The sequence below is a fragment of the Nyctibius grandis genome, chromosome 11 (assembly GCF_013368605.1).
Source record: "Nyctibius grandis isolate bNycGra1 chromosome 11, bNycGra1.pri, whole genome shotgun sequence".
Taxonomy (NCBI): Eukaryota; Metazoa; Chordata; class Aves; order Nyctibiiformes; family Nyctibiidae; genus Nyctibius; species Nyctibius grandis.
The window spans coordinates 11,953,135-11,975,628 of NC_090668.1; the positions used below are offsets into that span (position 1 = coordinate 11,953,135).

Here is a 22,494-nt window from a genome sequence, read left to right on the forward strand (position 1 = left end):
AGTTCTGGTAGATTATTTTGGCACGTGTTGTAGATGCTTAGTGCCTTGGTTTGTATCTGTCCTAAACCTTTTTCATGTTGGTGGTAAATATGTTTAGGTCTGTCAGTACTGTTGTCTACTGTGAATAGGATATCGTTTTACAGGACTGGGCAAATGGACCACTTCTGTTATCCCATCAACCTTCTTCCTTGCCTCAAGCTAGGACCTGAGGCACGCTCCCTGCAGCTGTAGTCACCTTACCACCACCGGTTTCATCCCTTAACCCCACCCAGTTCACCCCCACCACCCGATTTTGATCCTTAACCACTTTTCTGTGTCCTTTTACCCACCTTTCTCTACCTCTGCGTTCAAATACCACTCTGCCTTTAGCTGATTCAGAAAATGCTGGCCTGTGGAAAACCTGATGGATTATGAGATGACTGCATCTGTACTGGTACTGCATGAGCCAGGGTGAGCACCTGTGCAGCAGCAGGCACGCTCTGTTGTAGGAGTGCTACAGGTGCTGCTCTACAGGACCTGCCTGTAGTGCAGGTCCGCACTTGCGTAGACAGCTGGGAGCTGCCTCTGGGAACCCCCTGAAAACAGCCTGTGGTACGGCAGTTTGAAAACCATTACCCTACACCACTGCAAAACAAAGATATTATTCAGGACCTTAATTATCACGGCATGCTGAAGTATATGTTTATTATGTTTATTATGTCTGTGACAGAAGTCTTTCAGAATTATGTATACAGTAGAACTGACGGAGGATGCTAGGGAGGCCATTCATTACAGCAGGAATGAGATAAACCACTTCCTCTCTTCCAGGAAAATGAGAAATAAATAAATACGTTTATGAAAGCAATTTTTAGTTGTTTGTCCATAGCAATTGTTTGCCTTATGCAGATGCAGGTCTCTCTCACAAAGTAGTATGCAGATACCTCTTAGTTTAGTCTCATAACAGGTGTGAAGGCATTAACGGTATTGTTCAACTAACAATAGGGCAATAACATGTCAGAGACAGAAACCTCTGCTCATTTGTCCAGATTGCGTTGCCTTCCTTATAACAATTTTCTGTCTTTACAGGTAGAGAACTGACACAAATACGTATATTTTATATTTGCTTTTTTCAGATTTTCTTCGGTACTTTATAGAAAGCACGTGATTTAACTCCATTAATAAGAACTGCGATGCTAAGTTAGACCAAAGGTCCTCCTCAGCTCCATACCAGATTCAAGCAGATGCTCTCAGTATAGAAGAAGAGTACATCAGGGGATGATTGCTCCCTTGGTAAATCCCTCCAGATTTTTACAATTGGCAATGTAAAGTCACTGCTACACTTTGGAATAATTTTCAAATAGAAAAGGAGACAACACAGAAAATTCAAATTAAGTTTCTCCTTTTACTGTATTCAGAAAAAGGTTCTAAAGACATTTCCCAAATCTAACAAATATGTACGTACCATTACAAGAAAAACAAGTAAAATGTAAAGATAAATCCCATGAAAGCTTTGACCTTAATTACTAACCCATGTGATCCATGCTCCATGTTACTGCCTTTTAGTCACATGCAGTGGACCACCTGGTTGAACACTGGAAAGAAAACACACTGTGATTACTGTTTTCTACTGATCTTTCTCACCTGGGCCTGGCTCCCAGAGTCATAATGGTAAGGATACTGGCAGTGCCATCCATAGATATTGACAACTGTGGCATCTGAGGGAAGAAAATGCAGACATCCTTCAAAAATGGAAGTCATATATAAGCAAGGAGCATAGAAAGAGAATAAAATGTCATATTAAATGTAGAACCACAATAGAGCTGATCAAAAAGATTTTAAGATTTCACCAAGAATGGGAAGTAATAATATAACCTTTTTCAAATTCCATCACCAGAGGAGTCCTGCAAGACAGTAAGTAAAGCTATAGAGAATGAAAGTGTAGAAGCAGCATTCAAGGTGGCTAACTCCACAGCTAAAAAGCTAAAAGAATTATTTGCCTTGCTAAAGAACCAGATGTTAGGTGGGCTGAGTGTGAGGAACTGTCCTAAAATGAATTGTCAGTAGGAAAGACTTCAAGAGAAATTGATAAGTTAAATAGTAACTAATTGCTGGAGCTGTGCAGTGTTTCTGCCAAGGGATTCAAATGTTCAGCTCCTGAAGTGCTAGTGCCAGTGGGTTGTTTTTCACTGAACCCAATCCTAATGCCAGCAAAACAGAACATAGGAAACATACCACTGATCCACCTGTCTTTCAAAAGAGTCCTCCAAAAGTGATCATAGGAACTACAAAACTGTCAATGTGACTTCTATATCAGGAAAATTAGATGACCTGTTGTAAAGAATAAAATCAATAGACACATAGATAAAGCTGATACTCTGTAGAAGCGTCAAATGGGTTAAGGGAGGTTATGCCTCAAAAATCTATTGGCATTCTTTCAAGACATCAAAAAGCGCATTGATATTACTATTTGTTCTTGAACATATGATCAGTGTAACCTTAGATTCCAAGACTAAGACTGTTGAGACCCTTACCCCAAGGCAGTCTGGACTGAACTATTTCTTTTTTTCACCTGGATTCAAGCAGAGCAGGAATTCACACAGTGTATATAACCTAACCATTTTTATAGTAATCTTCACTCCTATAGAAATAGCAAAGTAGAGAATAATACACATAGCTCCCACAGTTTAAATCCCATGGGTAACAGTATATACTGTACTGAATTTTTAATAGCACATTATTCAGAGTATCACATAAATTGTTATTACTCATGTAATAAAACCTAAACCAACACAGCTGGAGAGACCAAGGCTATAAATACACCATATATTTTTTTGTATTGTAATAATATGGGCCAAATTATTTTTAAGTCTAAATCTGCTGATTTTAGTTGAATTAGACAAGGTCTGAATGTGTACATTTAATATAATTCATGTCCCTGGTCAAATGCCTTTGCCTAATTTGTATTTATGTTTTCATACAGAAACTGCTGTATGGTCCTTAAAGGACATTCTCTGTTTTATGGGTTGATCCTGCTGCTGGGGAGCTCAAATAAAAAAAACTCAGGGAAGAAAGATCTGAACACACTGTAATTCAGCATTCTAAGATTTTTGAGTACATAAAAACCCTGTTTCTTTAGTTCTTGTGTTTTCTGATCATCCCTCTGTCTCTGCTGTAGTCCCTGGTGAAAAAGTGCTCACGGGAGCAAACATCTGCAATGCACAGCTTAGGTCTAGCTGAGCCCACCTTGGAGGAGGGGTGGCACATGAGGTGACCCCTTGAGAATTTCTTTGTTCTTTCTTCTCTGTTTCTGTGATCTCAGTGTCCAGTTAAAACATTTCAGTCCAGCTCATGAATATGAGATCAAAAACACACCACATATGTGCATTTCAAGCTTTTTGCCAGTAATCTTTAAAGCCCAATTCAAAGCTTGTTGAAGTCCACTGTTGCTGACACTGATTTCAGGGAGAATTAAATTGGACTTTCTCTAAAGCAGAACCCAAAACTTTTCTTTGTTCTTGATTGGCTGGGCACACCATCAGGCCTCTGTGCATAACTGATGTTACTACACACATATATATTATATATAGTTATATAATTGATGATAGTAAATTTTAAAATTTGTTGTACAGACATGTCTGTGTGTAACATAGGCCCTGAGAGTTTCCAAGCCAGTTTAATCTCTGTGATAGCCGTGCTGGCAGAGTGGGGCACAGATAACACTCCACACCAAAGGGCTCTGTGACAGGACTGTCGGTGCTGGCAAAACGTGGAGGTGTTAGGGAAATGCCGTACGGATGGTTACGTGCACTGGTGTTATCTGCTGTGCTAGGCTGCACTTCCTTCCACATGTGCCGGATACATTTCTAGTGTAAGCTTATCTGGTAGGTTACAGTATGGGCAGGTCTGAATTTCTGAATGCATCTGGAAAAAGACTGTTTCAGTACAAGAAGTATTTTTGCTTTTAAAGGTCAATTTAGTACAGAAAAACACTTTGTTGCAGCCAATTCCTTGCTCTTTTTTTTCTGCATACTCCCTTTTCTCGAACAATTAATGTACATGAGAAGTAAATGTAAGGGAAGATTATTGACAGCATGTTCTTTTTAAGATAACTTTCCTTTTCTGAATTCTTTATAAAAAAAGCCCTTAAAATGGAGATAAAAATTTTAAATTCAGCTTTGCTGCTAAAAACAAAAGATATCTTGGTAAATATATCCATGCAGCACAAAGAAAACCTCAAAGTCCATCCAATGGGCTTTGCAGTGATCTAAGCCCTATGTTTTCTTAAACCGAATGGGATACATTGTCAAAACCTTTCGTCTTTCTACAGGGCACAGATTCCCTATAGCAATGGATACCCTGAAACTTATTATGGCTGCCTGTAGGGTTGTGAAGCACAGGAGATCTGAGCCTACCTAATTAATAAAAGAGATTTAACATGAAAGCCAAAGATAATGACAAATTTGACTCCACGGGCACACAGAGGCCAAGTAGCGTGTCTGGCAAACAAATAGACGTAGCAAAATAGGACTGCCAGTTCATGGTGCCGAAACCTGATTACCATCAGGAAAGTGACAGTGTTTCCTGCATCTGACTTGCCAACCCACCTACCTTCAGCTGTCTCCCTCTTGACGAGGCCCCCAAGGATGCCATCCAGCCATGCTTTGACTCTCTGTTGGAGAAGTATTTTCTGTAAGAGCTGCTGTTCCTGGTGCTTTGTCCCCTCTCTCCCGCAACAAGAACATTTGTTTCTTTTGCCTCCATGCTCCAAATGCTTATCCCTTGTCCTTTAGTAGGTGAGGTGCCAGCCTGCCTGGTTTTCATTCTTTTAATTCCATTTAATTCAGAATGATTCACATTTGAACGTTTAAATCCTCTGTCTTTCCAGAAACATAAGCTTTGCTTTTGGGATGCCTTTTAAATACTAAATACTAACAATATAGATGATAACTTTATCTCAGGCCCCTGTATAAGAATATTGAATAGCCGGGCCCAGTTCCTTTGGATCTCCCCAATCAAGACTTTTCAATTGAAACAAATTGTTCTGCGATTCATAGCAGACCCTTTACAGGGTGTACTTAGGAGCAGGCCCAGGCAGCAATCTTTTGTTACTTCTGTGTGGTATCTATATTCATTAAGGTAATGAAGCTATTAATTGAATATGTAAGTTCAGGTAATTAAATATAAGACTTATTTCTTTAGTTTAAAGGGTAATAATAAAAAATTTAAACTTGCAAACTAGATCACACATTTAGTGATGATAAATGTGATCTGGAAAGTGCAATATTCCAACATGAATTAGTTAATTGCATCCATTCATTAGGTGATATACATTAGCAGAAGGTCAATCCATTTGAGGCTTGATGTGTTTTACAAATAATAAATTCAAACAGGTAAATTGAAGAGAAATTCAAAATAGAAAGGTTTTTTATGTATTTAAATTCAGAATAGAATCCCTACAACCAAGAGGACATTGCCTATAACTTCACAGTTAACGGTACGTGTTCTTCACAGCACTCTCCTGAGGCACTGCCACTCACTGCCGTATATACTCTGCAGGAGAAGATGGGTGCTATTTTGCAGAGGCTGGGCTAAACCACCCCATGGCTGTGTGTTGTTGTGCATCACTGTGCACAGGGTGGTGACCAGCCGAGGAGCAGCTGTGAGCTGGATGGTCTCAGGAAGTCTTCAGACTAAAGGAGCGGGCAACTCAGGCACACTCCGTAACTGGCAAAACCAGCCTTCCGCACAACAGTCTAGTGAGGGACATGTTACATTTCACCTGTTGACTTAAACTATAATACTAATTTTTGAAACTGACACAGTTATAAAGTGAGTCAAAGATTGACAGTCTTTCCAAGCATATTCTGCTATATCACTGTCACTGAATTATCTGTGGCTTGCGTAAATCCTTAAATTCAAGTTTTAATTGAGGACTGAATTCACCACAGCAGCAATTTACAGTTCTACTAGGTATAAAATGGCCAATATCACGGGTAAGAAAACTGATCCGTTTGACTCATTTTTAGTAAAAATTATGTTAAATCAAGTTTCCTTTGTTAGCCATTCCTGGATTTTCATTAATAAAAATGGTTGTTCTTGATATCATCATTTATTTTATTTTTTATGTTAAAGGTAATGCAGAAATAAGGAAAAGAAAAGTAGATTTTCTTGTTTCTTTAGAACATAAAATATATCCAGACTCATTCTCAAACAATTATTAAAAAGATTTATAATATTAAGACAATTAAATCACTGGGATAGTTGACAAATTTCTGAAATAATATTTTATAGGATCATCACAGTATTGTGGGTGTTGCTTTACAGATAATATTGCTTATGTGTATAACAATATTTTTACCTTATATGTATAAAATATCTTTGTCTGGAGTAAGGACTGATATCGTCCTGCACACAGTTCAAGGGCCATAATTCTTAAGAGATTTCAAACAGTGAGCCTCTTTCAAATGATCAGGCTTAGAGACATTTAGAGAATTGATTCAATTAACCTAGAGGAAAAAAGTGCTATAATGTGTGATTTATGTTTGCAGATAAATTAAAATACAAGTATCTCCTGCAGAGCATTTGCTGCCATCATGGTCAGTAATGAAAATAGCAGGCAATTAAAATAGGACACCTGAGGCTGAAGCTTTTACTGTATATATCAGAAAATGAAGTTCAGATTTTTTAAGTGGAAGTCTGAGCTGAAAAATAACTTAGTGGAAGTTTCTTTTCGGTCCCTATTTTTCTTCCGAAAGTGATTTCTAAAGAACATAAGAAATAGGAAGGGGCATTTACTGAGGCAGGGAGGCAAGGGGTACAGAGGAGTAGACTCTCTCAATCAATACTGAATTTGCATGAGGAACCAGGGATATCCTTGCCAAATGGTAGTGGGACAGCTGAGAGAAATGTACGTAAAAAGAACTTAAGGGTCAGATTGAAATCATTTTGGGCAGGTTTTGAAGTTGATCTTGAAATGAATCACTGGAAGTGTCTGACAATGATGTGATTCAGTTCCTTCATGTGTGTGACAAAGTACTTAGAGTCTGGAGCTTACTAAGGAGCGTAAGAAATATTCACAGATTTGTAGTAAGAACAAAGAGCTCTGTGTTGTTGGAATTGCTGTATCCACTGTCCATTTCAGTGGTGTATCAGTATATGCTTTGGTACAGCTACTCTGCCCAGAAGAGGTATTTGAGATACAAAGAGTTTCACCCAGTCCTCTAGTTTATGACTTCCTATAGGCAATGGGGACACAGTAGTATAGAGCAGAAAAATACCGTTACTCTGGCTGACCAATCCAGGAATGCCTTAATTACATCTGTATTGTCTTCAACATCACAGATCTGTCTTTTGCATCCTCTCTAGCTACCAAAGGTCCTGTTTCCATCAGATGGTGTTTGTATAAGCAACGTCTATGTCCTTGTCTATAAATAAAATACCAGTTGCTGGGGGTGGGTGGAGAAATTGAGATTTGTAAATGAAACAAATGTATTTCTTCAAAGTATACATTCAGATTGATCTAAATATAAAAATAAAACTCTTCAGGAATTATTTTGATCTTGGCTATATACTAGCCTAAATTCTAACACTGAAGTAAGAAACAGTCATTTGGTTCTTCATTTTTTTGACAGCCATTTCTTCACAAAGTGTGAAGACAGTCAGGTCTTTGTCATTACTATCTGAAACAGAACATATTTGTTTCCTGATTTGCTGTCTAAGTAGGAGTTTAATTAAAACCCATTCAAGTGAGAGAAAATAAGCCAGTCTGACTTAATTTCCAGTTGATTTAGTATTGCCAATTCACAAAAAAAACCCTCAGAAACTACAGGATTAGTGGTAAGAAGTGGTTTCTCTGCCATATGTAGGTGTCTAGGGACTGCAGAACTTGGGCTGAAGCTGGGGTATTGTTTCTGTTCTTTCTCTTCTTGGCAATTGTTGGACTTGCTTTTTTTTCTTTGACAAATCAATTAGCTTACTTCTGTATTCATTGTTATTTCTGAGTTATTGTCCTAATGTCCAAGGCAATAAGGGTAGTAATCCCTTCTACAAAGAAATTGCGTTAAATATTAAATATTCACTTGCATGATTTGAAGCTGTAACTCAATTTACTATCATAAAGCAGCCAGTGTAGTGCTGCATCACTGAAGCAGCTCACCAAGCTGGCTTCATCAGCGTGTCCAACATAGCATTACAGACCTTGCTCCTAATTCTGTTTGGCAAAGGTACTGCTGTACTTGATGAGAACCCACTTGTGGTCTTGGTGCTAAGGCCTACATCACTGTCTTCCCAGGTGGTAGAAGAGGAACTGCGGTTGGTCACTTGCTGTCGGGAAGAGCAACGGCACATGTCCGCCATGTTCTTCTGGGGAGCCCTCTGAAGCTGGCTGTAGACCAGGAGCCTGCAGTGTGGTGAGTGCAGTGCCATTCTCTATTTGGGGAATGCCAACGAGGCGTAGGGAGCAGTCTAAAGGTGGTCAGCTCCGAGTGCTTTTGCGAACTGAATTGCCTTTAGATGTAAGAGGAACGTGGTTTGTACGACAAGTAGTTGATGGAGGTCACGTAAGCAGCTCCAGATTATGTGGGTTTGAACTGCATCTCCACATGCACTGGAATCTCTTCTCACCCAAATCTCCTGAACTTTATTGACTTGATTCAATAATGAAACTGTTATACAGTTTCTTCATTCCTGAAACTTGTTTAAATGCCTTTTGAAGGAGCACATCCCCACTCTGATTTATTTTAAAACAGCTTTTAGAAGGTGTCATCCTTGTGATGAAGTGTTAGGTCTGTGTTGCCAGTGTGCTATTAAAAATTGAATTTCTGACGTTTAAAAGTCTCACTCATCCCAAGTGTCACAGTTTGACAGCTCTGCATTACCGCACAGTATTATGGATCCATTTCCTCTGTTAGGAGGAAAAAAAAGATGAAAAATGAGAGAAAGCAAAATCTGCAGTCTCCTTCTTCATTATTGAGCTGGAGATTTACAGAAATATGCATGTTAACCCTTAAATGACTTAAATGGCACTCTGTATCTCGTGCTGCCTGTCTGTGCAGAAGCAACCTTTGTCCCGTGCTGCTGTACAAACACTAAGAGAACACTGGGACGGTCTTTCCAATTGTCCGTGAACTTGTAAAACACAGAGCAAGGAATATCTATGGAATCAACAAATGCATAATGTAACAAAATCAAAACACGGCCTAATCCCGTTGTTTATTCTTGACTAGGTCAATAAAAAGGTTACGTGGTATATTTCTTGCTGCTTTGTTTTGCCAGCTCTAGACTGCTGTAGGCTTTGGTGTCCTTTCTCTGTTTATCTATCTGCAATGTGATAACTTCAAAACGTGACATCTGATCAGTTTCAAAATGTTGGAAGTATTTGCATTAGTAAGCAGAACTTTATTGTTTTTACCTAAAGTAACAAAAATGATCTGGGCTTCATATGTTTTCTGCCTAGAAGTTTTGACCAAAGACAGTTTAAGGCTCTGACCATAAATTTCTGGTGCCCATCAGCCCAGTCGGGGCGTAAGCTCAAGCCATTTCCTAGCTTGATGTTTCATCCAGCAAGCTAGGACAGATGTCCACTGCACATGCGCTGCTTGCTGCATGCGTGATGGGTTTGAGACAGTGAGTGGCGGCATCTGGCTCTGGCTGCTGACTTCCCAGTAAGCCACTGTATGGCATGACCAACCTCTTGCATGATATGGCCTCCTGCTAAGAGGGTCCCCCAAAAAATAATAGCTGGGAACAAATAGCTGTTGCTTGAAGAAATTATTCTGCCCTTTAGGCCTCTTCCTTTTGCAAAGAACTTTCAAGAAAAGAGAAGGCCACAGCCGGGCTGCCGGGCTTGCCCTGACAGTGAACACCTGCTCCTCCTGGCCACTTTCTTTCCTGAGAGGAATTTGGAAAGAGGTACACCTATGTGTCCCTGCTGCACACGTCCTAAGCCTCTGAGCTTCCACACAGGCTGCCCAGGCCTGCAGCAGCTGCAGCGCCTGTGGCCATGCACTGTCGGCGGCAGGAGGGGCTGAAGGGGCATGTGTTCCCAACGCTGGAAGATGGGTGACCTTGTACGGGATCGAGGACAGGCCGGACTGCACAGACCAGAGCCAAAGGGACACAGGAGCAAGTGCGGGACCTTGCAAGGGGAAGTGAGGGAAGGTTGTACAGTGCCCTTCCACGAAGGCAGAAGGAGAAACCCTGGACAAGCAAGAACTCCACGTTGTGGAGCTGGACCGACAGACCAAGGGGAAGGGCGCTGCCAGCCCTATGGCAGCGCAGGCCTGCGGGAAACGGGACAAGGAGCGCACCCAGCGCTGCCGGCCTGGAGGAGAGCCGGGGCCTCGGCGCCAGGCGGGGACCGAGGTCAGGAACGCTGCCGCGGGAGGAAGGAACCGCGCTGCCCAGCCCGCAGCCCTGCGCGGGGCCGCAGCGGCCGGGCCGTGGGGGAGACACTGCGGGCCGCCGGAGCGAGGCGAGGGGAGCACCGCGGCCCTGCGCGGGGCGGGACGCGGGCGGCGGGGGCCCCCTGCCGTAGCGGCGGGCGGCGGCGGGCGCGCGGCCGGCAGGGGGCAGCAGGCGGACGGGGGATGGCGCCGCCGGTGCGGCAGGTGGGGTCGGTGCGGGGGGTGTTTTCCGCGCATCCGTCACTGTCGCCGGGGACGCGCAGCCACTTGTCAGATGTCAGTTGCCGCAAAAACACAAGCGAGGCGGTCCGGGGAGCAGCGGGCACGCTGCGAGCAAAGCCGGCGGGGACGGGCGCTCCGCAGAGGGAGCGCGCGTCCAGCGGCGGGAGCGGGGGAGGGCAGCGGCGCAGCCGCCAGGTGCTGCGCGGAGGCCCCGGCCACGAAAGCGGGCAGCGGTAGGTGGCCGGGGAGCGAGGACAGAGCCGGTGCCCCGGGGGCGGAGGCTTCCCCCTTTCGTCCCGGCGGCAGCGCTGCGGAGCGGCCCCGGGCGGCCCCGTGCTCTCACCGCGCTCGGCCTGGGACCCGTGAGGGGCCGCCTGCCCTGCCGTGCCTGCCCGCCCCAGCCCTGCCGGCTGCGCGGCGGCTCCGCGCCCGGGGCCGCGCTGTGAGGCGATGCCGCTGGCGGGTCGCCGTCCCCCGCCCCCGCCCCGCCAGGGGTTCCCGAGTGCGGCCCAGCCTCCCGCCGCCGCGGCTGGGGCTCCCCAGGCGCTGGCGGGCCGGGGCTGCCAGGGCTCCCCACGGGATGTCCCGGGCAGGGCGGCGCGGGGCCGGGGCTGGCCTCTCCTGGACGCGGCGCCTCCCTGCCGGCCCCCGCCCGGCACGGAGGGGGGACAGGGGAGAACACGGCAGTTGTAGGGACCCCCCGCTCCCCCGCTGGCGCTGTCCGCGTTCCCCGGTGCCGTTCCTCGGGCGGGAGGCAGCGACCCGCGCCCGGGAGCCCCGACCTCCCGCGGGGTGGCAGGGGAATCCCCGGCGCCCGGGACGGGACGGGACGCGGGGGCCGGGGGGAACCCGGCGGAGACCTGCGGGGCGCCGCGGCTGCGCCGCGCGAGTGAGCGGGGCTGTGCCGCTATCGCCCTAGGTAGGATGGACCTGCCCCCCTGCCTCTGCCCCCATGTCCAATAAGAAGAGACCCGGCTTGACACCTGCCTATATACAGAGGACGAGAGCAACATCTTCAACGCTGGTCTTTGGTGGGGGGGGGGCAACCAACCCAAAACACAACACAACATCAGGTCAGAGCGGGGGGCTCGGTGGCACTATAAAAGCCCCCCCAAGACTATGACTTCCAGTAAAATTGAGATGCCAGGGGAGGTGAAGGCAGATCCTGCAGCTCTGATGGCATCTCTGCATCTGCTGCCTTCTCCCACTCTGAACCTTGAAATCAAATACACCAAGGTAAGTTGTGTTCGTTTCTTCTGTCAGGGAAATTCATGGCTTTCCCTCCAAAGGAGGGATTTTGCTTAAATCAGTTTCATTCTGCCTTACCCGACTTGAGTGTAGAGATAAAAAAACTACTAAAAGACTGCCTTGAATCTGTAATAAAGGAAACAGATTTTTAGCCCTGTAATCATCTGAAAAAGCCACAGGATAGTCGAAAAGCAAATTAGGTCTGCTGGGACTGGCTTTACCATATTACTTCTCTTTAAACGTAGTATTTTCTATGGAGCTGTTGGGGTTTATTTTCAGTGCAAAATCAGTAGTTCTCAAATACGTTTCAGTTGCTTTTGATGTACTTCAGAGGAAGTTATTATACATACCTGTATATCTAAATCAGAAAATAAAAATGTTTTCTTTCTTGAATTACCCTGTCCACCCAAGGGACTCTTTTACAATTCCTGGAGGACTCTTAATACTACCAGGTTGTTACAGCGCTGGAACAGGTCTCTCTACTAACTTCCGTGATACTTGAATACACCCTTGAACAATATTGCAAGAGGGCATATATTTTCCTACTAACCTTTCAGACTAATTTTCATAAAGAGAAGGTTAAGAACAAACCCATTGGGTCAATATAGAAAAATGTGCTGGTTTTCTATGGTGTACTATGGGACTAAATTGTTTTTGTCAATTAAAAAGGGCTTTAAGAACAGACATTTGTTTGTAAATGCAATTTGAATTTTTAAATTCATTTATATATTTTGAATCTTTGCATCTTTAGTATCTGTAGTTAAAGAATGTTTCGATTTTTGTTGGAGAAGTTTCAAATGTATTGTATAAACAGATTACAATGTGTCTGACTTTGTTTCTAATTATCGAGTAACTTAATAGGAAAATAAGCACATCAGCACTGGAAAAAGGTGATAACATTTTTATCTACTGGAAATACAACTTCAGGAGCTTTAAAGCTGATAGGAAACTCATTTTGGCCGATGCAGTGTAATTTTTTCCTCCATATCATCACTTTAAAAGCTTTTAATCTTTTCTCTTTTTCAAGCGGGTGCCAAAGCTAATTTGTCCTCTAATTTGTTACAGCAATTCCATGTTCTAGAAGATTGTTTCAGAGGAAAGTAAACTACTTTAGATTTCATTACATTTTAATGCAAACTCCAATATGCAAATTAAAAGATGCATATGGTTTCTTGCATATAATTTCTTTGAAAATTGTTTAAATAAATAAGGAATGTAGTTATTTGATGTTGTGTGGTGTTACACTTTGGGATCAATCATACCGTGCAAATAGTATTTGGCGTGAATTTTGTTTATTGCTGGTTTGTGTAAAATATGATTCAGGAGTGTTCAGTGGATAATACTTGAGAGTAGTATCACAGTCAGTTTGCATAATAAGTGTACTTGCATTTCTATGTTCTAAAACTAGAGAATTGGTTCTAAAAATCTTTGAGAAAGATAAGTCATCAGCAATCATATCTTCCTATCTGTGAGAATGTAAGCTGGGGAGTAACCTTTACTAATTCAGAACATACAGTGCCATCATCTCAGAAATATGTAAGATGTTACACATTTTATACTAATGGAACAAGTAAAAGAAAGTTACTTTATTGCAATATTGAGCCAAAACCAACCGCAATGTGTTTCTTCTAAGCTTGGTTTTGAGATATCAGGTAACTCCTGGTTGCTTTTGAGAGAAATTTGGTTTAGGACAGATATCGAATATTTCACTTGGCATATCCTCCGTCTCTGTTTTTTCTGTCTGTCTCACTCTTCCCTCCTTTTTCTCCTTCTCTGCAGGAAATACAAGTGATTTATAGATAATTGGAGTCTTCAGCTTGGAATCTTGTCTTGGGCAGGGCTTTTATCCAGGATCCACTTTCCCCCCTATTACAAAGAAAAACAATCAAAAATGAAATAATGGATTGTAACTTGATTCTTTCTTTTGGGGGAGTGGTCACTTCATGTCTTAAATGACAAACAACTTCCATAAACAATAAATAACATTAGACTAAAGCACTTTGGCAAAAAAAAAAACAACTACCCCAAACCTTGTAAAATCAGACATCTGTAAGCATTCCTAGCAGCCCCTCTCCTGCTTGTTAGCTGAGAACTTTAAATACACAACCAGGACATAGAATTCTTGAACTCTTTATTACAGCTGTCTCTGAATGTAAAATCTTAACCATTTGGGAGTTAATTCTTCATGAAAAATAGAGGTATCTGTGAACATTTAAACTAAGTGAAGTAATTTTAAAATATGTTTTGCCAATTAAATTCCATTTCTGAAATTCTAAAATTGGGAAATAGACAGTTTTATTAGGATAGAACATGTTAAAATTCCAGGAATCCCTAAAGGTGATTTGAAGAAGATGTGTAATATGTACCAGAATAAAGTAAATTTATTATCATTAATCTTTAAAACACTACATTATCCTTGGAATTACTATGAAAGCTCCTTCCAAAAACACAGATAAAACAATTACTACCCATGTAATTTTCATATATTTGATTATTTAGCAGAATTATTGAAACTTGTGAAATATTCCTCTGGTAGCTTTACTGAAGTAAGCAGAAAACCGTGTGTTAAGTCCTTCCGATCTGTACACCTGATGTAGCACCAGAGGCAATGTAGTTTTTCATTGGTCAGAAAAAATATATTTAGTGATGAAAATTACACAATGCCCTGTTTTTATGTAAGATGTGCAGCAGTATCTATTGTGACTTCAATATTGGGAGTCAGCCTATGCTTCTTTAAAAAAAAAATGCCATTAGAAATAATTTTCCCAGCTTTTTAATACCTTGGCATGGTCTCTGTGAAAAATAAAGTGGTTTAGATGTGTGTAATAAGAATTGGTGAACAGGATGTGAACCAGACATGAAGATGAGTGTTCAAGCACACAGGGTTAAGTTTTTCTGTGTGGCTGGCAAGTACTAACACTGCTACATGCAAGATTATCTCTCTTTTCATGGTGATGACTCTTTAATTCTCTACTTCTTAACATTAACGTTTGGGGAGGGATGGCGTCTGCAGAACAGGGGATCTTCCAGTATGGCATGGCATTAGGTTATTCTGCAGCCCTGTGGCACAGCAAGCCCTCCTCAGACTTGTCAGGAGAGTGTTGGCAGTGCTGTGCTCCATATGTAAGGGAGCACATAGGTAAGAAGGGGATCCAGCCATCTTCCTGGGAACAAGTCATACTTCTACAAATGTCAACTTTATTCCAGAAACTCTCCCAGAATGAGCCCAGACACGTGAGATAAGCTGTAGTGTGGCATCCAGTAAGGACACGTTACTAGCATATTTTGTCCAGGAAGCACACCCCTGAGCTGATGGCTCTAAGAACCTGATAGCTTCTGAGGGTGATCAGAGGGTTCTCAGCTTAGTATTATATTGATGCATTCCTCTTCCACGCTCTTACAAAACTCCACTCTCCTTGCTGAGACTTGAGCGTGTCCCAAGTATCTGACAGTAGACATGATTTCAGCCCAATGGATTGAGCCTTTTGCAGCGTTTTCCTCCTGCTGTCTCCGTTTGAGGAGCTAAAGGTGTTTCTGCAGGATGTGGCTGTCCTTCCTTTGTTATGGCATAATCAAATCTGCTTTGCAAAGTATTTTCATAGGGCTTTTAGTAAGTCACGTTGACTTTAAAAGACAGCTTAGTATAAAATGAGGACCCTAGGGTTCTGTCCTGTCCTAGCTCTGTCACTGCATCATGTAACTGAGTGAACGTTCTCAGTCAGCATCATGTTAGGGACACTAATCCAGCTGGATGTTTTTTGTTTCTTGCTTGCCAACTGATCTAAGTCTGAGAAAGAGCTGAAGAACTTTAGCATGAGGAAAAGTTGAAGAATTGTGGTTTTGAGAGCTTTTCATAAAGAGGTGTTCTAAAGGGGTGAAGTTACAGCGCTGTGGCAGTGAAGAGGTACAGAAATATTTCTGTAGCAATAGCCTGTGAATTGGCTGACAACCATATCTTTTTTTGTCCTGTGTAAAAGGGTTTGCCTCTACTCTTACACGCTAGGCTAAAATCAGGTCAGTTTCTAAACACTGACCAGGTAAACTTCCCAGCATTGCAACAGAAAACTGTATACAGCAGGTTGTATTAAGTGTAGGCAAACTGCTTCTGGATAGACAAGAACTAACAAATACATTTCAAATTTTCAAATGATAAGCATTTGGGTTTGAAGTGTTTTGTTTGAAGTGTTAAGTTTCTGTATTTTCATTCCCATTGTGCTTTCTTGGCATTGCCCAGACATTAATACTGCAGAACACTATTGTAAATTTGTTTCACCAAAATTTCCGACATGTGTCTTCCAGATAAAACTGTAGACTGACATTAAGATAGGAGGCAGGAAATCTATTTTATTTAGAATAATATGCAGAGTCTTTGTCATTTTTTTGAACTGAAGACAAGCTTTGGCAAAACTCGGGTACGTGATGAATACATGCTATTTCCCACCTGTCTTTCCCTGAATGAGCTCACTACTTTAATGCCTTTTGAAATCCGGTTCAGTGACTGATACTTGAAGAAATCAGCTGACCTTTTGGGTCAGCTCAGCGAGCGCTGTCCAGTTACAAAAGATGGGGCACAGAAAATTAGAGATATTTGCGTGAAGAGCAGACAAGTAGAACAGCTACTTTTCTGCTTTGTGGAACACTTCATCTGATGCTGACGCTAGATATGTCCCTCTGTATCATCATATATGAAGTTTTAGGGTATATACTGTATTTAGCTTTACTGTTGTTTAAATGTACAGTTTGAATTCTCTTCTAGTGTGTTCATACTTTGTGGTTAGTATTACAATCCATCAACCTATATAGCAATTGCAAACTATTTATGCACTTCTTTCCAATTAAGAGCCTGAATATAGGATTCTTTCTTTCCTCCCAAACCTTTAAGGTCTTCTACACAAACCCAATTTACCCAGGTTTTGCATGGGGGATCAAGAAACAATGGTAGCCTTATGCATATCCAGTCCCCTGCCTTTGCTTACTCCAATACAGCTGCTATAACAATGTTAATTCAAAAGCATTAAAAATACAGAAACTACCAAGCTGAAGCTGGCAACAACTAGCTAACTACTGCAGATAACTACTCTATTACTGAGTAGGTAACTGTTGTAGCAGTCGCCTCTTACTGTGCTGAATTTTTAGGGAAAGACTGAATCTTCGGGGAAAATGCAAACTGGTTTAATGCATCAAGCTGTACAATACTATATTGGTGGCTAGGGGGAAATTTTCTTCTCTTCGTTCAGATTGTAAGGTCATGATAGACTGAAAGACAAGAGCTATGCAGTTTGTGTTTTTCTCATCTTTGCAAAAATGTTTATGATTTCAAGTATTCCAATACAAAAGATGCACATATTTATTTGCACACAGAAGGTCAGTAATCATGAGAGCACTTGCCTGAGTTGAAGAGCAGCAAAATTCATACCCCTGCTCTGAAGCAAACAGGGCAGAAACTTGAATATGGACACTTACTTTCTGATGGTGGATAGGTCCCAATTTTGGATCCTGTCCACCTTTGGCTGCCCTTGGAAAGAGTCTCACATTCTCTCCTGTGGATAATTCACTTGTAAGTATTTATGAGGCCTGAGAGATATCAACTTGATAGCCCAGTGGGCAGGATACTCATGGAGGAAAAGTAGGATTCAGGTCTTTGCTCCAAGAATGCTCATGATGTTGTCTGACATGGACAACAGAGGAAGGATTTGATCCAAGATCTACGGCTGCCTAGGCATTGACCCTAACTATTGGACTGTTGAGTTGGGATAGTGTGTCTTGAACACACACTTTCATTCTGACAGAAAAAATTCCTCTTCAGTTGTCCATGCCATGCTGTCCTTCAGAAACATTTCCCACAGAAGTTCACCAATCCCGGTACATTTCCATATTAAATCTCTGTCTTGCTGTATCCTCATTTTCTGATAAATCCTGGCAGTCCAAAAATTCTTGATGATTTCTGCTCAGCTTGTCCATCTCCCTGTCCATGCAAAATTGTTCCCCACAGCCCTGAATGGGCTCTGCCAGTTTGAAGTTGCTCACTGCCATAAAATGCTTTGTTCATGGGAGCACCATACAGTGGAACCACTGTATCCATTTGTCTTCCCTTCTTTACAATGCACATTAACAGCTGCCTTCAATAAGCTGTCCGTAGACATGGCAAGTCGCTGGGAACATAGCGGCATCTAAAAGTAATTTGAGCCCTTCCTTCCAACAGGCTTTGCTTTGCATTTTCTACCTTTGGCAAATTTCATCTACCCTTGACTTGCCCAAATGCCTTTTAACTTCAGCACTAGTGATACTTTCTTCAGTAGTCTCATTAGTCTGTATATTTTTATCTGCAAACTATGTACCTTACTATTAATGATAGCAAAAGCAGGTGAACCAAGATATCGATTGCTAGTGAAGGGGCACCTTGCTATTAACCTCTTTCCAGGGAGAATTATCCATTTATTTCCAGTCTTTTTATCTTATCTCTTAACCACTTTTTAATCCATGGCAGGACTTTATCTTTCACCATATGGTTACTAACTTTCCTTAATAGCCTCTTGCTAAGGACTTTATCATCAAAAGCCTTTTTAAAGTCTAAATAAATTATATCCACTGATTCATCTCGACTCCTCATTTGACTAACTATCTTCCAAGAAATCTCACAGGTTTACAGAGATAAATGACAAAAGATGAGTTCAGTGGTCTGTATCATAAATTCTTAGTCAGATCCTGCATGAAGTCACATTTCTTCTTTTACAGCTTTGCAGCTATCTTTCCTAGGACTGAACTGTAATGTTTCATGATTTATTTTTTGCAAATTGTTTAATTCTCTCCACTTCTGAAAAACCACAACTTTATCTGTTTGTTTTTTTAAGGAGTAGAACTCACTCTTTGAAACAAGTAACCAAAACATCAACTTTAGTTCAGCTGAAAGAAATGAGAGACAAAAAATGCATTTATACAGAGACAACATTATAAGGAAGCTATGTAAATATAATGTAAGCACAGATGTGTAAAGGTTTAAAAAAATCTTCAGAAAGGTGCAGTTCTGTGCAGTCCTCTAGTGAGGAATCCTCAGACAAGTGCTGGCATCCCTACTCAAGCACAAATAAGTGCACAAATAGCTATGTGAAGAGTTTCTACTAAGTATTGTACGGAGAAAGATGAAGTTTAAAAAATGATTGACGTCTAAGGGCCCAATCATTCATTACTTTTGTGCTTACTCAAATGAATAGGGGAATTCCTGTTCAGTTCTCCAAAACACAAGTTCCATATTTCAGAATTTGTCTAAAAACATATTTCTACTGACCAGCATTTTCTGTTACTTTTAATAGCAAACTACCTTTGTGACATGAATGCAACACATCAATTTTAAGTTATGCAATGTAACTCGGCTTTAGGAGCAGTTCATTACTAAAAGTATGGTATGTGAAGCCACATCAAAGTGTTGCTGCGATAGCATTGCTGAAATAGTCTCCAACTGACAAAAGAAAAGGACTTAATTCTTGTTCACTTGAAGTCAGTTCCTTTCCCAGAGAGCCTAGTGAACTAGGTTTTTACCTTATGACTTGAAACATAATACGTTCCAGCTTTGTTGGACTGAAGTGGGAAAATACTTCAGAGCAGAGAACCATCCACATCAAATTCTGTGACCCAAATGAAAATGTCAGCTCAATCTCAGTTGACCTCAGCTGGAGGTTAAAACACAAGGACCGCACTGACCACTGGAGTATATAGACCTTAATCTGTGAGGGATTCATAGGTAATAAAGACTTTGAATTGAACTCAGAAGCTACAGGGGTGCTGGTGGGACAGCTGTGGAGAGGCCTACAGCAGGTGGTGTGGTTACAGAAAGGATATACTCTGCTAATTTCCATGTGGATTTCCAGTATGCCCCAATTTAAAACAAGTGTGTTACAAAAATCCATTTGGAAAGTCACAACAACGTAGGAAATGTTGCACAGAAGAACAGGCCGCAGCCTCTTTGCTGAACTCAGATGGGAAGAGGATGCCAGGGAGACACTGTTCTCTTAGCATGGTCATCTCACAATGATTACACAAAATCCCTCAGTTTTGACTCAGAAACTATCAGAAGGTGCCTTTCCCTACAGAAATTCCAAACACACGTATTTACAAAGGTAAAGGCTTCGCTCTAAAGTGAAACTGATTTATTTCCTAACTATATATATATCCTTAGTGGCTTTTGTGCAATTCCTGATGCCTCAGCTTTTGAAAACTGGAAGCCTTTAGATGCGTTAGCATTTGGGATTTCTTTCAGGAACTTTATTTCAACTCTTTGTAGCACAATTGGGACTGAAGCACTCTTGTCTTGGACGTGGCCTTTAAGTGGTCTTCGATGTATTGCTGGTGTTAGATTTTTAGTAAAGATGAGTCCCCAGAACAAGTATTTTACCTGTCATCTTCTAGTGTTCAAACTAGTGGCTCTGCTTTTTTTCCCTTTGCCCTACAACACATATTAAATTTTGGCCAGAAATATCATCTACTTCGGTATAGCCAAATTAAGATCCCCCCAAATGAGCAGCCACTTCTGGAAGTATCTTCGGTCTCCCTTTTATACCTTTCATAGCCAGGTCGCTTTTGGAATCCACTGACTCTCCTACAGCCTATATTTGCTTATTTATTGAGCTTGGCTGTTTTATTTGTATTACCTTTTTGGTATTTTTCTTCAGAATATTTAGTAGAAAATTTTAATTTTCATTTTGTGTTTTGCAGCCTTTTAAAGTTAGCACTTTGTTTCTTTGTTTTTGGCCTACATTTCCTCTTGTATCTTCCTGCTTATCCACCCCATTTATTTTCTTGCTTGTGCTTCCCATTTTTAGCCTTGGGAATGCAAATCTTCTTTGACTCTTTCACATTCTTAAGCCTCCATGCTGATTCTATGGATTTTAATTTCCTAGCTTCAAGCAGGGAGTTTTCTAAATTACTTCCTCTTTTAAAAAAAAATCTGCTTCTTGAAGTTTAGTATCCCAGAGAGCAGGGCTTCTTCACGTGTTTCTCTCCTGCAATGAAGCTGAAATTATTTATGTGGTAACCATTTCTCAGGGGTTCAGACACAATTTTTAGTCCTTGACAGGACTGTGTCAAATGCTGCTTAGGATACAGAAAACTGTATGTCCTCTAGACACTATCTCAACGCAGCTCTCACTGAACTAATATGCAGTTACTTTTGCACCAGTCTTATTGCCTTCATATTCTTTTTCCACTTCAGTGTCACTTCCATGTCACTTCAGTTGCTCTTATCCCGAAGTCAGTATTTCACGCCTGCTATTATCCTTCATGATCTCACTGCCTCTATATCCATGGGTCTACGTTATGTGTTATGTTTTTCTTCCAAGAAATATCCACGCAATTCCTTGCACACAAGAGCTACTCCCCCCTATCTGCAGCCTGACTTGTCCTCCCTACGTAGCTTATACCTAGATATTGTGGTATGCCTCTGATAATTCTCATGCCCTTATGCTCAAAAACCACTATTTTTTTCCTCTCCGTGATACAGTCCAGATCACCCATTTTCACACTTAGCTTTCTTATGCTGGTTTATAGACACTTGCACTTTTATTTCCTAACTGTAAGATGACCTAGATGAAAATTGTAAACTAGTTGGTTGAAAAACCCTGTAAAGTCTTTTCAGCTCAACCACTAAAGCGCTTCCCATGACATTACACCTCACTCTCATTTACCACTCTGCTAGTGTAAAAAATCCTTAAAATAGAAATTCAATTTAAACTGACTTTAATACTTCTTTAAACTGTCAAACTGATTTGAGAAGGCATTTATGTAACTGCCAGTTGGATACACACATATATATATATATTTTTTTTTAAGGAATCACTTCATTTTGTTGTTTCAAACATATCTGGAGTTTATTTTGAATGTTCTTTGCACCCAGGCATAAAAGCACTGTCCTGATTCCATTAGGTGTTTTCAAAACTTACCAGTATACCATAACATATGTATTTTACATTTTCTTATGTGTTCTTTTTCAGCTGTAACTGAAATAGTTTAAGTTTATTCTTGAGTAGTTAGAAACTACCAAGAAAATACCACTTGCCTTTCCAAATCAAGGGGCTTATTTTATTCTCTCTAATTTCTTCAGTGGATGATGTATGGTTGCAGCAGTCCTGTACTGGAATGGCCTGCATGGACCTTGAGAAACATGCACACATCTTTTTCAGGATATCTGGCTAAGCCTTCACTCCCTTTTCTGTCAGTGCTTGATGTTCTGTTGGTCTTCCTCGTTTTGTCCTTATTGCACTTTCTTTACTACAGCTACTTAATGGCCCCTTCTGTCTTTTGTGATGTCTATGGGATGCTGTTGTCCTGAGAAGTGAGAATCAAGCTCTGCTTTTTCACTTGTCCATCCAAAGGTGTCATATGAGACTAAGGCTAAATGGGTTAGCTGTGCTGATGATGACTTAGTCTTGGTGGTCCAGCCTTTTCATAGTGATTTTAAAATCCATTTGTTACATTACTAAAGCCATTTTTAGCTAGCATCACTCAGCTGCAAGTGTTAATATTTGCTTCTTCCATCAAAGCTTTTAGAAAGCATTAATTGATTCAGTCTTACTGTAAAACTGGTGACAAGGTTCCTTCACAGATGGGGGAGTTTAAATTTGTGGGAGTGTAACCATGACTAACTCAGACA

The 22,494-nt window shown here is 41.4% G+C and overlaps 1 protein-coding gene and 1 long non-coding RNA gene across 3 annotated transcripts in view; one reads left to right on the plus strand and one right to left on the minus strand.

The window, feature by feature from the left end:
- Positions 1–10,765: 10,765 nt before the first annotated feature.
- ALDH1A2 (aldehyde dehydrogenase 1 family member A2) overlaps positions 10,766–22,494 on the plus strand; it is a 56,991-nt gene continuing 45,262 nt past the window's right edge. Inside the window, exon 1 of one of the 2 annotated variants that reach the window (XM_068410222.1) lies at positions 10,766–10,837. Coding sequence is in view for 1 of the 2 variants with exons in the window: in XM_068410221.1 (XP_068266322.1) it covers positions 11,724–11,840 (117 nt within the window). In the remaining variant the exon portion in view is untranslated. Of the gene's footprint in view, positions 10,838–11,301; positions 11,841–22,494 lie in introns of those variants that run through there. The other variant, XM_068410221.1, reaches the window with a different exon arrangement.
- The window catches only part of LOC137668588 (uncharacterized), a 132,518-nt gene continuing 123,401 nt past the window's right edge, over positions 13,378–22,494 (minus strand). Inside the window, exon 7 of the long non-coding RNA XR_011048959.1 lies at positions 13,378–13,718. This is a non-coding gene — a long non-coding RNA (uncharacterized lncRNA). The remainder of the gene's footprint in view (positions 13,719–22,494) is intronic.